This window comes from Microtus ochrogaster, chromosome 17 (genome assembly GCF_000317375.1).
Source record: "Microtus ochrogaster isolate Prairie Vole_2 chromosome 17, MicOch1.0, whole genome shotgun sequence".
Classification (NCBI taxonomy): Eukaryota; Metazoa; Chordata; class Mammalia; order Rodentia; family Cricetidae; genus Microtus; species Microtus ochrogaster.
In genome coordinates this window covers 12397552-12410648 of record NC_022019.1, presented here as the reverse complement: position 1 = coordinate 12410648, position 13097 = coordinate 12397552, and the positions used below count along the sequence as shown (strand labels likewise).

General features: G+C 49.3%; 1 protein-coding gene across 2 annotated transcripts in view; it reads left to right on the top strand.

Annotated features, from left to right (window-relative positions):
- The first annotated feature begins 6141 nt into the window (after positions 1-6141).
- The window catches only part of Clu (clusterin), a 14181-nt gene continuing 7225 nt past the window's right edge, over positions 6142-13097 (top strand). The window contains exons 1-3 of one of the 2 annotated variants that reach the window (XM_005355495.3): positions 6142-6234; positions 9118-9247; positions 11106-11254. In XM_005355495.3, the coding sequence (XP_005355552.1) occupies positions 9154-9247; positions 11106-11254 (243 nt within the window). In that variant the 5' untranslated portion in view covers positions 6142-6234; positions 9118-9153. Of the gene's footprint in view, positions 6235-7386; positions 7517-9117; positions 9248-11105; positions 11255-13097 lie in introns of those variants that run through there. The other variant, XM_005355496.3, reaches the window with a different exon arrangement.

The window sequence follows — 13097 nt, the reverse complement described above, 5'->3', positions numbered from 1 at the left end:
CCCCACACTCATACATACAGAGTCATTTGCGCACACTCCATTTTGTTTAGATATACAGCTATAAAGATAACACAATGGAAGCTAAACGAGAAGAAGGAGGATAGTGGTCTATCTTTGAGCTGAAGGAAGAACGTCTCAAACAAGACAGGAAAACCAAAGACTAAAGAAAAAGATAAACAAAGTTACTTCACAATCAAAGGAAACATACAAAGAAATGACAGCTTGTTAGAAAGAGGGGTTAAGAACCCTTGCTGTTCTTCCTGAGGATCCACGTTTGGATCCTAGCATTCATGTCACTCCAACTCCAGGGCATCTGACACCCTCGTCCACCTCTGAGGGCCCATGACACATACGCAAATACATATGAACATGTCAATAAACATAAAAATAAATTTAAAAGAAAGGAAAGCTGGAACACACGAGGGATTACTTTCCTTTTTTTCTTTGTTTACTTAAAAACTATTATAATTGATTGAAAACCACAAATAATTTGTTAACATAAACACACAATATGGATAGCCAAGACACAGAAAAAGGAAGTTTTACTTCAAAACAAAGAGTTGAAATGCATAAATATACAAAGAGATTGTGACAGATAATGCCTGCGTCTCTGTCTCTGCCTGTCTGTCATCTGTCTCCCTATCTCTGTCTCTGTATCTTTCTCTTTCTTTTTTGAGGCAGGGTCTCATTTAAAATCCCGAACTGGTCTGAACTTGCTATGTATCCCAGGCTGGCTTCCCTCAAATTCATGATATTCAAGAGCAGGTATCACTACTTTTGGTGGAAGATGTTATCTTTCAACTTATCAAACTGGCACATTCAAAGGACAACATTTATCATGGTGATCATGTGAGAAGGGACATTCTTAGAGAAGCTAAAGTCCCAGAAATCCTTGAGGGGAAGTCAACAGACCATGTATCTGAGCATTAAGAATGGACCCTCTCCAGTAGGTGAAGTGCTTGTTGTCCAAGCAAAAGGAGCAGAATTTGCATGCCCAGAAACCACATTGGGACATGTTGATGCCCATCTGAGATCTCAGTGCTCCTATATGCTGTGGGACAATAGTCTGTGCCCTGTCACTTGTATTTTAAATAAACACTGATTGGCCAGTAGCCAGGCAGGAAGTGTAGGCAGGGCAACCAAGCAGGAAGTAGAGGTGGGGCAAAGAGAACAGGAGAATCCTGGGGAAGGAGTCAGTTGGCAATTGTCATCCAGACACAGAGGAAGCAAGATGTGACTATCTTGCCGAAAAAGGTACCAAACCATGTGGCTAACAGACAAGAATTATGGGCTAATATAAGTTATGAGTTAATAAGAAGCCTGAGCTAATAGGCCAACCAGCTTATAATTAATGTAGGCCTCTGTGTGTTTATTTGGGACTAAATGGATGTGGGATCTGGTAGAACAGAAACCTCTGTCAACACCCATAGAGAGATGGGAGGGTGGCTAATCTGGTACACAGCAGGGAACAAGAGATTCTGCCTCAAACAGGTTGTTCTCTGACCTCCACACATGTGCCATAGAACATATAGAGCAACCCATATACACATGCATGAGCATGCACACGCTTCACACATAGAGATTTAAGAAAAAAGAATAAGCTGTCTGCTTCATCTGTCAATGTCTTAACCTTGTTGGGAGCAGCAAAGGCATCAATAAATTCAGAGGCACGTGGAAGGTCATAATTTATGACACGACTTAGATAGGCAAGTCAGATTAAGAGAATGATGGAATAAAACATATTTAGTTTTACTATGGGATGTTGTGAAGCTGCCCAGAAATATGGGTTAGGTCTTCCTATGTATTGACTTAAAGTGCTGTCTATAATATTTCATTAGGTAGACGAGAGCAAGTTGCATATGATTTAAAAGTGTTTTTAAAACTGTGTATGTATGTGTACCACATGTGTGCAGTACCCAAGGAGGCCAGAAGAGGGAGTCAGATCCCCTGGAACTGGAGTTAGAGGCTGTTGTGAGGGCTGAAAACTGAACTTAGGTCCTCGGGCACCTTGGCCAAAGCCCATTGGCCAAAGCACAGCAAGAGTTTGCTGTCAACTGCTGAGCCATTGTCTTCAATATTAATTTTTTATAGGAAGATAAATAAAACAGTGATCTATTTTTAGTTTTAGTTATTTTAGTTATGTATTTGTAAACACACACATGTAAATGTGTGCATAAAAATAAACATCTACTCCTTTAGAAACATGAAGTTCAAAGAGGAGTTGATAATAAGACAGATAAAGAAAGGGAGACTGGTTACTGACTGTGTATTCATCTTTTCCTTGAAATCTTTGGGGAACATGGAGCTTGCAGTGTCTGTATCTTTGTGTCCTCCAAGCTTGCCCCATAAGTCAGTTTACATCAGTGTGAGAAGCACAGTAATATGTATTTTGTATATTATACAAAAGTGAGCAGAGACGGGGTTGGGAAATCACGAAGAGAAAGTGTTTCCTGTGTTTAGTCTACAGCCACACATAAAGGCAATGGAGCATGATTGGGGCAGGGACGGAGAGGGTGAGGTGTTGAAGGAAACCTCAGGCAGGTCAGATACATTTGGGGTTTTCAGGTGTTTGACGAGTTGGCTTGTGGAAGAAAGGACACAACCGCATATTGTCTTAGAAATAAGCTGTAGGAGGCCACTGTGTGGAGGAAATTGCAGGGGCTTCAGCCAGAGCAAGCAGAGACGTGCTAGGGGTCCTCTGAGTCTGCTTCCCCATGCTGCTGTAAGGGGAATAACACCACACACTATCAAATGAGCAGAGCAGAAGCCAACAGCTTGCAAACTGTGTTTCTAAACTGTGGCTGCTTTTACTTGGATGCCTGCATATATCATGCATGTATTAATATATTAATATAAAATTTTATATGTACTAATATGTTAACACAAATAGATTTCTGATTTTATTACCCATAATGTCACCTTGCACCTGTTAGTTATGACTTAAGGTACCCTTAAACTATTACTGCCCAGAGAGTGATCCTGGGTGTGGGTCACAGGACTCTGCTCTTGTCCATTTCTACTTTGTTTTGTTGATAACTGAAGTCGTCCTGAGTCCACTGAGCTGGCTAATGGCAGGGCTGTGGGTGTGTAGGAAGGGCACTAAGTAAAAACATCACACGCAAAGACATTTGGACAGCTGGAGATGCTGAGCAAAGCTGAAAGAGAAAGATCACCACAACGCTCTTTACTCACGCCAGCAATCTGCCGCCACAACCACAGAGAAAAGAAACAAATGCCTGGGTCACAGCCCACAATGCGAGCATAGTGGGGAACAGCAACCCCAGCCGACAGCCCATGAACTCTGTGAATCAGCCCGTGACTCAGCATCTAGCTCAAGGCCAATGAGGAGTATTTAGAACAAGGAAGTGTGTGGTCCTCCTCTGTTCTGCATGGTCATGTCTTACTCCTGGCACTGGCAGGCCCAGAACAGGGCTTCATGAGTGGCAAGGTCAGAAGGTCAAAGCCCGGAAGGGTCTGCAAACAATGACAAGCGCGGGGCTTCCAGCTCCAGGCCTCTGAGGGAAGCAGACTGAGTTGCTTTCAACCATCAGATGGCCTTTGGGAAACATAAGTAGGATTTCTTTGTGTGGTCCCGAGGCCAGAACTGAGCTTAGGGTGAGCCTTTATAGGAGCCAATGGGCTTTGGCCAAGGTGCCCTAAGTATCAATGGCTTTCCTAAAGAACCAACTGCTTGTAAGGGAGGTAGCCCGCTCTGAGGTCGGATGCATCACATAGAAGCATAGGGAGTGGGGTTGGGGAGAGGCACCTGGTAGGGATGCTGAGTAGGAAGAGGGACTTGTGTGAGGGTTGAACCAGTTGTCTTCTGCAATTTTTCCAGGATTCTGAAAATCCAGGCTGGGGAGATGAAGCCCCCTGGTTCTGTGTCAAAAGTAGCCAATACTCATAACCTCAGATCTGGGGAGGTAGAGGCAGGAGGGTCCTAGGACTCCCTGGGCAGCTGCTGGCCTAGCCTACCTGGCTAGTTCTATGCCAGCGACAGATCCTGTGTAAACCACAAACAACAGTTGGACGGCACCTGAGAAGGGACACCCGAGGTTGTCCCATGGTCTCACGTATGCACATGTATGCATCTGCACACACGAGTATGTCCATAAACACACGGACACACCCACAAATCAAGTGGAACATTCCAGATTTGTGCCAGTTTTCTCAAAGTTGAATTTCCAAACCATGTATACTTGGGAACTGGAGAAAAGTGACCACGTGCAATCATGGCTGGGGGAATCCTTATCATTGCCCTCTCCCTGGGTCCCCTACGACAGCTGACCAAGGCAGATCTTCCTGTCTGACCTCCAAAGAACACTCCTTACAGGCATAGCTATTGTAGTCTGTGCCAGCTACATCCAACAGAGAGGGGGTTGCAGAACAGAAAAGTTACAAGGTCACCAGTGTCCATGGAAAATGTAGCTAATACTGATAACTCTTAAGTTTTTTTTTCTTTATAAGGAACACAAAGAGAAGTTTCTGGTGGAGAAAAAAAATTCCCCAAGTTTCTGTTGGCTCTGTTCTTTGGTTAGTTATCTTTCCAGACTTGGCATTGGGTCAGGTTAGGCGAAAGGAAGCCTTAGAGAGGACCCATTTCAGGTCCATCCTTCCCAGACGGAAGAAAAGAAGACCTGAGGGCAACATGGTTCATCCAAAGACACCAGGTGCCTCGAGGCACAATTGGGACCTTGGCCAGCCCTAGCCCCCACTTCTGTGTCGAAACCTAGACAGTTCCTGTAGGCTGCCTTCTGGGAAAGGTCCAGAGAAGCACAGCCTCTGGCCTTGGGCAAATGGAAATCTGGCCTCCTGGCTGTTCTTTTACAGACATGAAAGGGACACGTAGGCCCTGACCACACACCTCTCCTTCAAGACCTTTCTCTTTTACACGGTTTTGAAGGCCTGTCTCCCAAACCCGCGTGCCTGCACTGGTTCCTCACGGACTTGAGAGGAATACCAGACCCTTGCCCCATCTGTTGACACACACGTTACAGGGTCCAGAGTGGGAAGCTTGGCTCCTCCTCCAAGAAGTAGCAACATGGTAGAGGTTTCTAGGCTGTTTCTCCTTCCCAGAGATCCCTGCAACAGATGTTCTTGCTCTCAGCAGAAAACAGCTGGGGAACCTCTGGGCACCTCTGGATGCAGACCCAGCTACTGAGCCAGCAGGACCCAGTAGAGAATGTCCATGGTAGATAGGGTCCTTTTTCAGAAACCAATGTGAACAACAAGCCATTTTTTATGAATGCACATATTAATTATACATAATAATAAGTTTAATAATGACACATATAATGTAATGAATGCATTTTGACCTTAGCAACATCCTCCCATTTACTCTTTCTTGTTCTCTTCCCCCTCCCATAGTCTCTTCTCTTTTCTTCCTCTCCCTTGTGAGTTTCATTAGGGCTGCTGACAGGAGCCTGGAGAAGAAAGCTATTCATAGAACCACCGTGGCTGGACCACTGCAGAAAGTGGGATAGTGTACTTGAAAACAGGTATGGGGTTCCTAGGCCCTGGGCCAGCGAAGCCCACCCTCCTTGACTGGGTCCCATGGACCTGGGAACAATGCTGAAGTTCTAGGGATCCCAGAGACAGGGGAGGGCTTCTGGGTCCCTGGTGTATGATTTGCTCATTCGTTTCTGTTTCCTCCGTCTGTCTGCCAAGGGACCGGCAGCCCATTGGGAGAGCTTAGGGAGCCAAGCACCCTAAGTGTGTACTCTTCTCTAGCGCAATGTCTGTGTCATCTTCAGTGTTTCTGATACTCTCCCATTTAAATGGGAGAAAAGAAAGAAAGAGCGGTTAATGGGTTAATGTGTAAGATGGCCGGATTGCAGTAGGGTGGGTGTCCGGTGGTGGAATCCTGAACCTGTTTGGTGATGTGACTCCTCTTCCCCTAAAACTCTTCTGTTAGGGCCTGGCTGTGAGTCCTTCTGCAGCACGCAGGGAAGAGGGCAGTCACCAATCTAGGGTCCTTCTGGCACTGGCAGGGTCATTTGTGATACCCATGCGCCCCCCGGTGCCCCCCGCAGAGTGCTGCACCTCCCACCCCCACCACCAGACTTCCAGAAAGCTCCTGGTGCATTCCCCAGCATTCTCTGGGCGTGAGTCATGCAGGTTTGCAGCCAGCCCCGAAGGGGGTGTACTTGAGCCAAGCACTATAAATAGGACGCTTCCCTGGTTCTCACCACCAGCGTCACCAGGAGGAGCGCACTGGAGCGACGCCGCAGACCGGTGAGACGTCCCCACCTTTCCCATCCTAGGGCTGAAGCCACACTGGGAGGGATGGGAGGATAGGGGCAGCATCCAGGTGGAGAGATGGCGCAGCCGTGGGGAAGTGGGAGGAGGCCAGAGCCCCATCACCAGACTGCCGAGCTTGGTCGAACTGTACGTGGGCTGCCCGCCGGCTCAGACTGGGGAGTCCCTGTGTTCATAAGCCCGGATCACAATTTCAAGGTTGATTAGCCCGGATCACAATTTCAAGGCTGTTCAACAGGACTCATGCAAAGATCTTCCTTTTGCAAAAATGGGGAAACTGAGGGTTGAAGCCTGCATTGCGTTGTGTTGCGTTGCGCTGCGCTAAGGAAGGCGCATGGGCGCAAGTGGCTGCGCGCTGCGTGCAGGTGCGGATCTTGGTGGTGGCTGATGCCTTACATGCATGAGTCACCGTGTTAGCGCCTCCCTTCCAGCTCCCGGGACAGCACATAATAAATAAGATGTGTATTTAAGGACACACTTCAGCCATCCAGTCCTGGTTGGCTTAACACTGGGCTGAATGCACCCAGTACTTCAGAGAAACGCTCCACCAGGGCCTGAGACGTCTGATCCCACCGGATCATTGTATAGATGGTAATCTGAGGCCTGGAGAGGATTACAGGTTCAGGCGCCAGCCTTATAGTAATGATAACAGATGCCTGATGGCTTTCCAGAATTTCTGGACCCAGTTTTAAAAGCTGCTGCTGCTGCTGCTGCTGCTGCTGCTGCTGCTGCTGCTGCTGCTACCGCCGTTTTAAAGGAAAGAATTAGGAATTGGAGTCTATGCAGGGTCTGTAACAGGAAGCACATGAGAATACAATCTAGCTGCCCAACCTTGTGAGAATAATAAACGTTAGCCAGTGAAATCTTAGACAACCACTTTAAAGAGCATTTGAAAGCAGGACCTATAAACGGATGGTTTATAAAAATGCATTGACATAAATGGAGAAAGCACGCCTCGATTGAAGAGGCGGTGTTGTCCTCTTAGATAAGGAGATCCTTGGCCCTGGTGGGGCTCATCCACTCTGGGCAGCTGGCAGTCAGGCAGTAGGCCAGCCTCCAAGTGATGAGAGGAAGTGAGTCAGTGTTGAGGGAGGGCGCAGGGCTGTGTGGCATTGTCCTTGGACCAACAGCACCGCAGTACCTAGACGCTTGCGAGACAAGCAGATTCTGACCCAGAGTCAGCATTGCCACCAGGCCTCAGGGGAGTCTGTTGTTAGCAGATTCACAGAGCAGAGGATCCATCGATCGCGTCTTTGAGGTCTGTATCAACTCCATTTTATGGAGAAAGAAACCGAGGCAGGGAGATTTAAGACTTAGGATGCCAAGGAAAGAATACTAAAAGGAGGTTCTGGAGAGCTGGGCTCTTATCCTGGGTGCGAGCTGGCTTACAGTGTGTCTTGGGAACCTCACTAGTCTCTATGCCTTGGCCCTTTTGTAGAAGTGCAGAGGTTAGGTAGAAGAGTGACCCACCCCACTCCCCTTTCTTATCTGGGAGCTTGGTGGCTCTCCAGGCCCTGGGTCTCCTTTGGCAGGTCCCAGGCCCACTGTGGCTCATCTTGATCCTGCCTCACCTCCCATTCATTGGTCTTCCTTGGCTACCCTGCCCTGCTTCTGGGCACAGTACTATCCTCTGGTTAGAACGCATTTGAATGGAGTTTCCCAAAGTCACACTTGAGGTTTCTCTCACCTACAGGCATTTCTGTGGTCTCATCTCTAATGTGGCAAAGGGTCTGTCCCTGTCTGAGGCGTTTCAGGCCTTGGGCAAGCATGTGGGAGGCTTATGGGATCAGCACTTTCCAAGTGGATCTGAAACCAGGCTGGTCCAACTGCCCATCCACCACCACTAGGAAAGTGCCCATCTCTTCTCCCATGCAGCTCCTCTGCCCGTGTCCATAATTACGCCTCAGGAGAGGCCTTCCCTATTAATGATTTACCCAGTGTGCCGATGGGCCTGTCCAGCTGAGAGCCTGTTTCAGAGTGAGCCATTTCAGTAAGAAAGACGGCTCCCCCTTCTCTGTTCCTGTGGTGATGGGAAGTTGGTGAGCCCAGATAAGCCATTCTGGGCAGGGTTGGAGATGCAAAGCGTGTGTGTGTGTGTGTGCGTGTGTGTGTGTGTGTGTGTCTGTGTGTGTGTGTGTGTGTATGCACGCACCTGCATGTGCGTTTGTGTTTGTGCCTTTTTATGCAACCAATCCAGCTTCTGGGAAAGGATCCATTGTGTAATACTTGGGGCTTCAGCCTGTGTCCCCTGGCTCAGGGCAGCCAGCCCAGTGGTGGCAGGGGCACCTTGGCAGAGCAGGCTGGTTCAGGCTTAGAGGGAACAAGCGTGTGAAAGGGATTTGCTGGAACCAATGTGCCTATCTTCCTGAAGGGACTTTCGCGGGGGCTCATTGCTAATCCCCGGCTTTGTCTTCCCTTCCCTAGCTCTGCTTTCTTAGCTTCCTAACCAGTCCTTCTTTTCTCAGTCTGCTTCTCTGTCCCCCCCCCACACTGGAATCCATGTTCATCCTGGCAGGCACCTCACCCAGAGAGAGTCAAATGTATTGAATCTGCAGTGCTGACTGAAGGGGGTGAATGCTACCTCTGACTCCGGAAAAGCACACTTAGACAGCCCTGGGGGCTCTGAGGGGAGAGCAGGGCTGGGCTGGGGGTAAGGGTGTGGTCTCATTGAAGGGGATAGGGAAAGGATGTGTTTTATCCCAGGTTGCTGGGGATAAATTGCAGTAACAGTAACGGAGAGACGAGGGCCCCAGGTCCAATCCCACTCCCCTTTCTTTCTCCGGGAGCTGAAGCAGGTTGCAGGAAATGCATAAGCTGCCTGCCTCTTACCATGTTGTTCTGTTCTTTCTTTCCAAGCAGATCTGCTAGGACTCCTGACACAGAGGAGGCCCCGCCATGAAGATTCTCCTGCTGTGCGTGGCATTGCTGCTGACCTGGGACAATGGCGTGGTCCTGGGAGAGCAGGAGATCTCCGATAATGAGCTCCAGGGCAAGTAGACTCGGGGAGGTGCCGGGGCCTAGGGCAGGGCCAGCTCTCCAAGCTCAGTCCCCAAGTGCTGAGCGTTGTTGTCATCCTGCACCCTGGGTCTGTACCTTTCCCTGTGCTCTGTTCTCTCTCAGTCTCTAAGCTCCTGCTTAGTGTTTTTGTGGTCAGGTACCTTCCAGACATTGCCCTCTATGTCCCAAGCCACTCCTTCATTCCTTCCTGGTCCCTCACCTGGCTTTCTTACTTTTCTCTCAAAGCTGTGCCTGGACCATTTGAAACTCTGTTGGTCTCTACTTTGTGTGGTATCCAGAGTTCTTTTCCATGCGTCCCCAAACCTCTGCCCCTGGAAACCTGGTTCCACCAGTGTTCTTAACCGGGTGAGAACAGCACAGTTCAACACGAAACAGTCATCTGAGATCGCCCCTCTCTTTCCACCTCCCACCTACCTCTCTTCTCTATCTCCCACCCCTCCTCCCCATCTTCCAAGTCTCCCCCAGAAACCTGCCTTTCCTCCTTCCTTCTCTCACGACCTCTTGCTCATTACCTGGCCAGTTCTATGGGGGTTTTCATTAAGAAAAAAAAAACCCAGATATTTGGATCAGACCTGGGCGCGAGTCTTCCCTATCTGCTTTAATTTCGTGGTTCTCTAACTTCCTGGTGCTGAGACCCATGAATACAATTCCTGTGTTATGCTGTGGTGCCCCCCCAACCATAAAATTATTTTCACTACCACTTCATAACTGTAATTTTGCTACTGTTACGAATCGTACTGGAAATATCTGACACATAGCATATGCGACCCCTGTGAAACAGGCATACGACCCTCACCCCCAAAGGAGTTGTGGCTCAAGGTTGAGAACCACTGTTCTAACTGTAAACCTCAGGCTTGAGCACATTGCTCTGCTCCTAAACTCCAGCTCTACTGTGACATGATTGGCGCATCAGAACGGTGTATTACAGAATACAACCTGATGCTCTGATGTTGATACGCATGGTGAAATGACTGCCATTGTCAAACTACTAGGTTCCCATCATCTCACCTCACTGTTGGGGTTCAGACATTCTTAGTGTGCTACAAATGATAAGACACAGCATTATTAACCACGAGCACTGCTAGGACCCTTGATCTCTGGGCTCACTCTCGCTGCAGGATTGAGACTCTGTGCCCTTGGCTCAACACGGCCCCCCGCCCCACTTCCCCTTCTCATTGGATGCATTTGACAATGGCATCAGGAGTAGTGAGTAGGACCCTTCTGAGGTGTAGGAAATGGTGCTTGACACAGGATAAGTATCCAGTAGGTGGTGTTGCTGTGTCACGATGTGTCATTGCCTGCGTCACCCGGTGCTGTGCCTTGGTTACAGTCTCCATGGTGATTGCAGCCCGTCATTTATCTTCCTGTCTCCATGCTGTCCCTTGCCATTTCCTTCATCTTCCTGTCCCCATCACCTGTCACTGTGCTTTGGACAAAGAAGGACAAAGGCTGCGTTAACCTGAACTCCAGAAAGAGCTATATCTGAAAACAACAGACTTTTATTATATTTTGATGCTTAAGAGGTTAACTATCACTTTTTTTTCTCTTTTCCTTGAAATATCCTCTCTGACCGTTGGCTCCCCAGAGTGGCTGTGGTTTGTGTTTCTGAGCTGTGGGGTGACATCTACCATGAGTCCTGTGATGAGACGTAGAGGCAGGACACAGACCATAGCAGCTGCCACTGGCTTGGGGATTGGGGTGGTTGGTGGTGATGGTATTTTAGACCCCACACCATCAGAGCAGGGCTTCCGCACAGCCCCACTGGCTCCCGGGATATTCCTCCAGTCATTGCTTTCTCTCAACTCATATTGCCTTCTTGCCTCTCACAGAAATGTCCTCTCAAGGGAGTAAGTACATTAATAAGGAAATTCAAAATGCCGTCCAGGGAGTAAAGGAGATAAAGACCCTCATAGAAAAAACCAATGCGGAGCGCAAGTCACTGCTCAGCAGTTTAGAGGAAGCCAAGAAGAAGAAGGAGGTAGGGACAAGCCTTGACCGGGCCCTGGCTCTCCCTGCTGGAGGGGAGGAAGGAGTGGTGGTAGGCAGATGTCTCCAGGGGTTGCCATGGTGCCCTAGCACAGTCCGTGCAGGGTTTTGCTGAAGCTGGGCTAGACCGAGGAAACAGGGAAGGCACATTTGCTTGTGAAAGCTGAGGTCTTGGATCTGGTTTCCTTGCATGTCCGGCCCAGGGCCTGACGCCCAGGTTCATTTCAATAGATTTGTCTAATGCTTGCCTTGTTGAGGCTAGGGAATGGGCGCAGGCCTGGGTTGGGGTGAATCACAGCAGTGCCTGGCTACTCCCCGCTACTCTTTTCTTGTGTATTCAAAATTACTTTTAACGTGAGAGTGCTTATTGTAATATTTTAAAATTACTGCAGAGGCCTCCTAATTTATCCTTAGTCATACATCCATTCCCACTTCGCCACAGGGGGGAATCCTGAAGCCGTGGATAGAACCAGGCCCTCTAGATATGTCTTTGTGTACCTGCCCACGATAGTGCCAATTTATAAATTATAGCCAGGAAGATATGAACAACAACCACAAAATAGAACAATTATGATCTTACACTGCTGAGAAAGTTATGCATATATATTGCTCTCACTCTCAAAATATCTTCATTCCTCACGGTCCTTGATACTATTTTTAGAATGTGGTTGACCATGGGTGGATAAGACCATGAATGATAATTAGGGCTGCATGTTACCATTAGTTTGACTTGTCTTCCCCACTTGAGCATCTTGGTAGGCTCTGGTGCACACCCACCCATATGGTAGAATTTGTACACACCTCCATCATTCACACACACTTATTTCCCAGATTTGTATGTAGGTGTGCACATCCATCTGCTGGAAACTAACATCTCTTCAGGCACAGGATTTAAAATTTTTTATTTTGGCAAGCCCTGGAGCCAGTAACTGGGCCAGGGGTATGGTAATGAGTTTGATGGTTGAATCGACTTCTGTTTCCATGGCTTCGGTTCGCATGCCAGGGGCCTCCGCCATAGTAGAAAGATGAGACAGGCGTCTTTGGGGAGCCGAGAGGAGGAAATGAGGTGTAAGGGGGAGGTGGGGCCTGAGGAAGAGACTGTCAGGGCAGTGAGTCAGAGAGGTCTGGGAAAGCCTAGGGAGCAGCTGGGTCTTGAAGGACGAGAGGCTGCTGAGAGCATGACAGGTGGGCCAGAGAGAAGAGGAGGGTACCAGGGCCAGAGTGAAGATGGGGGCTGCAGGGCCAGAGGGAAGATGGGGGCTGCAGGACCAGAGAGAAGATGGGGGCTGCGGGACCAGAGGGAAGATGGGGCTGCAGGGCCAGAGGGAAGATGGGGCTGCAGGGCCAGAGAGAAGATGGGGACACCAGGACCAGAGCGAAGATGGGGGCTGCAGGACCAGAGAGAAGAGGAGGACACCAGGGCCAGAGAGAAGATGGGGGCACCAGGACCAGAGGGAAGATGGGGGCACCAGGGCCAGAGAGAAGATGGGGGCTGCAGGACCAGAGAGAAGATGGGGGCTGCAGGGCCAGAGAGAAGATGGGGGCTGCAGGGCCAGAGAGAAGATGGGGCTGCAGGGCCAGAGAGAAGATGGGGGCTGCAGGACCAGAGGGAAGATGGGGGCTGCAGGGCCAGAGGGAAGATGGGGGCTGCAGGGCCAGAGAAAAGATGGGGGCTTCAAGGCCAGAGGGAAGATGGGGGCTGCAGGACCAGAGCGAAGATGGGGGCTGCAGGGCCAGAGAGAAGATGGGGGCACCAGGACCAGAGGGAAGAGGAGGACACCAGGGCCAGAGAGAAGATGGGGGCTGCAGGGCCAGAGCGAAGATGGGGGCTGCAG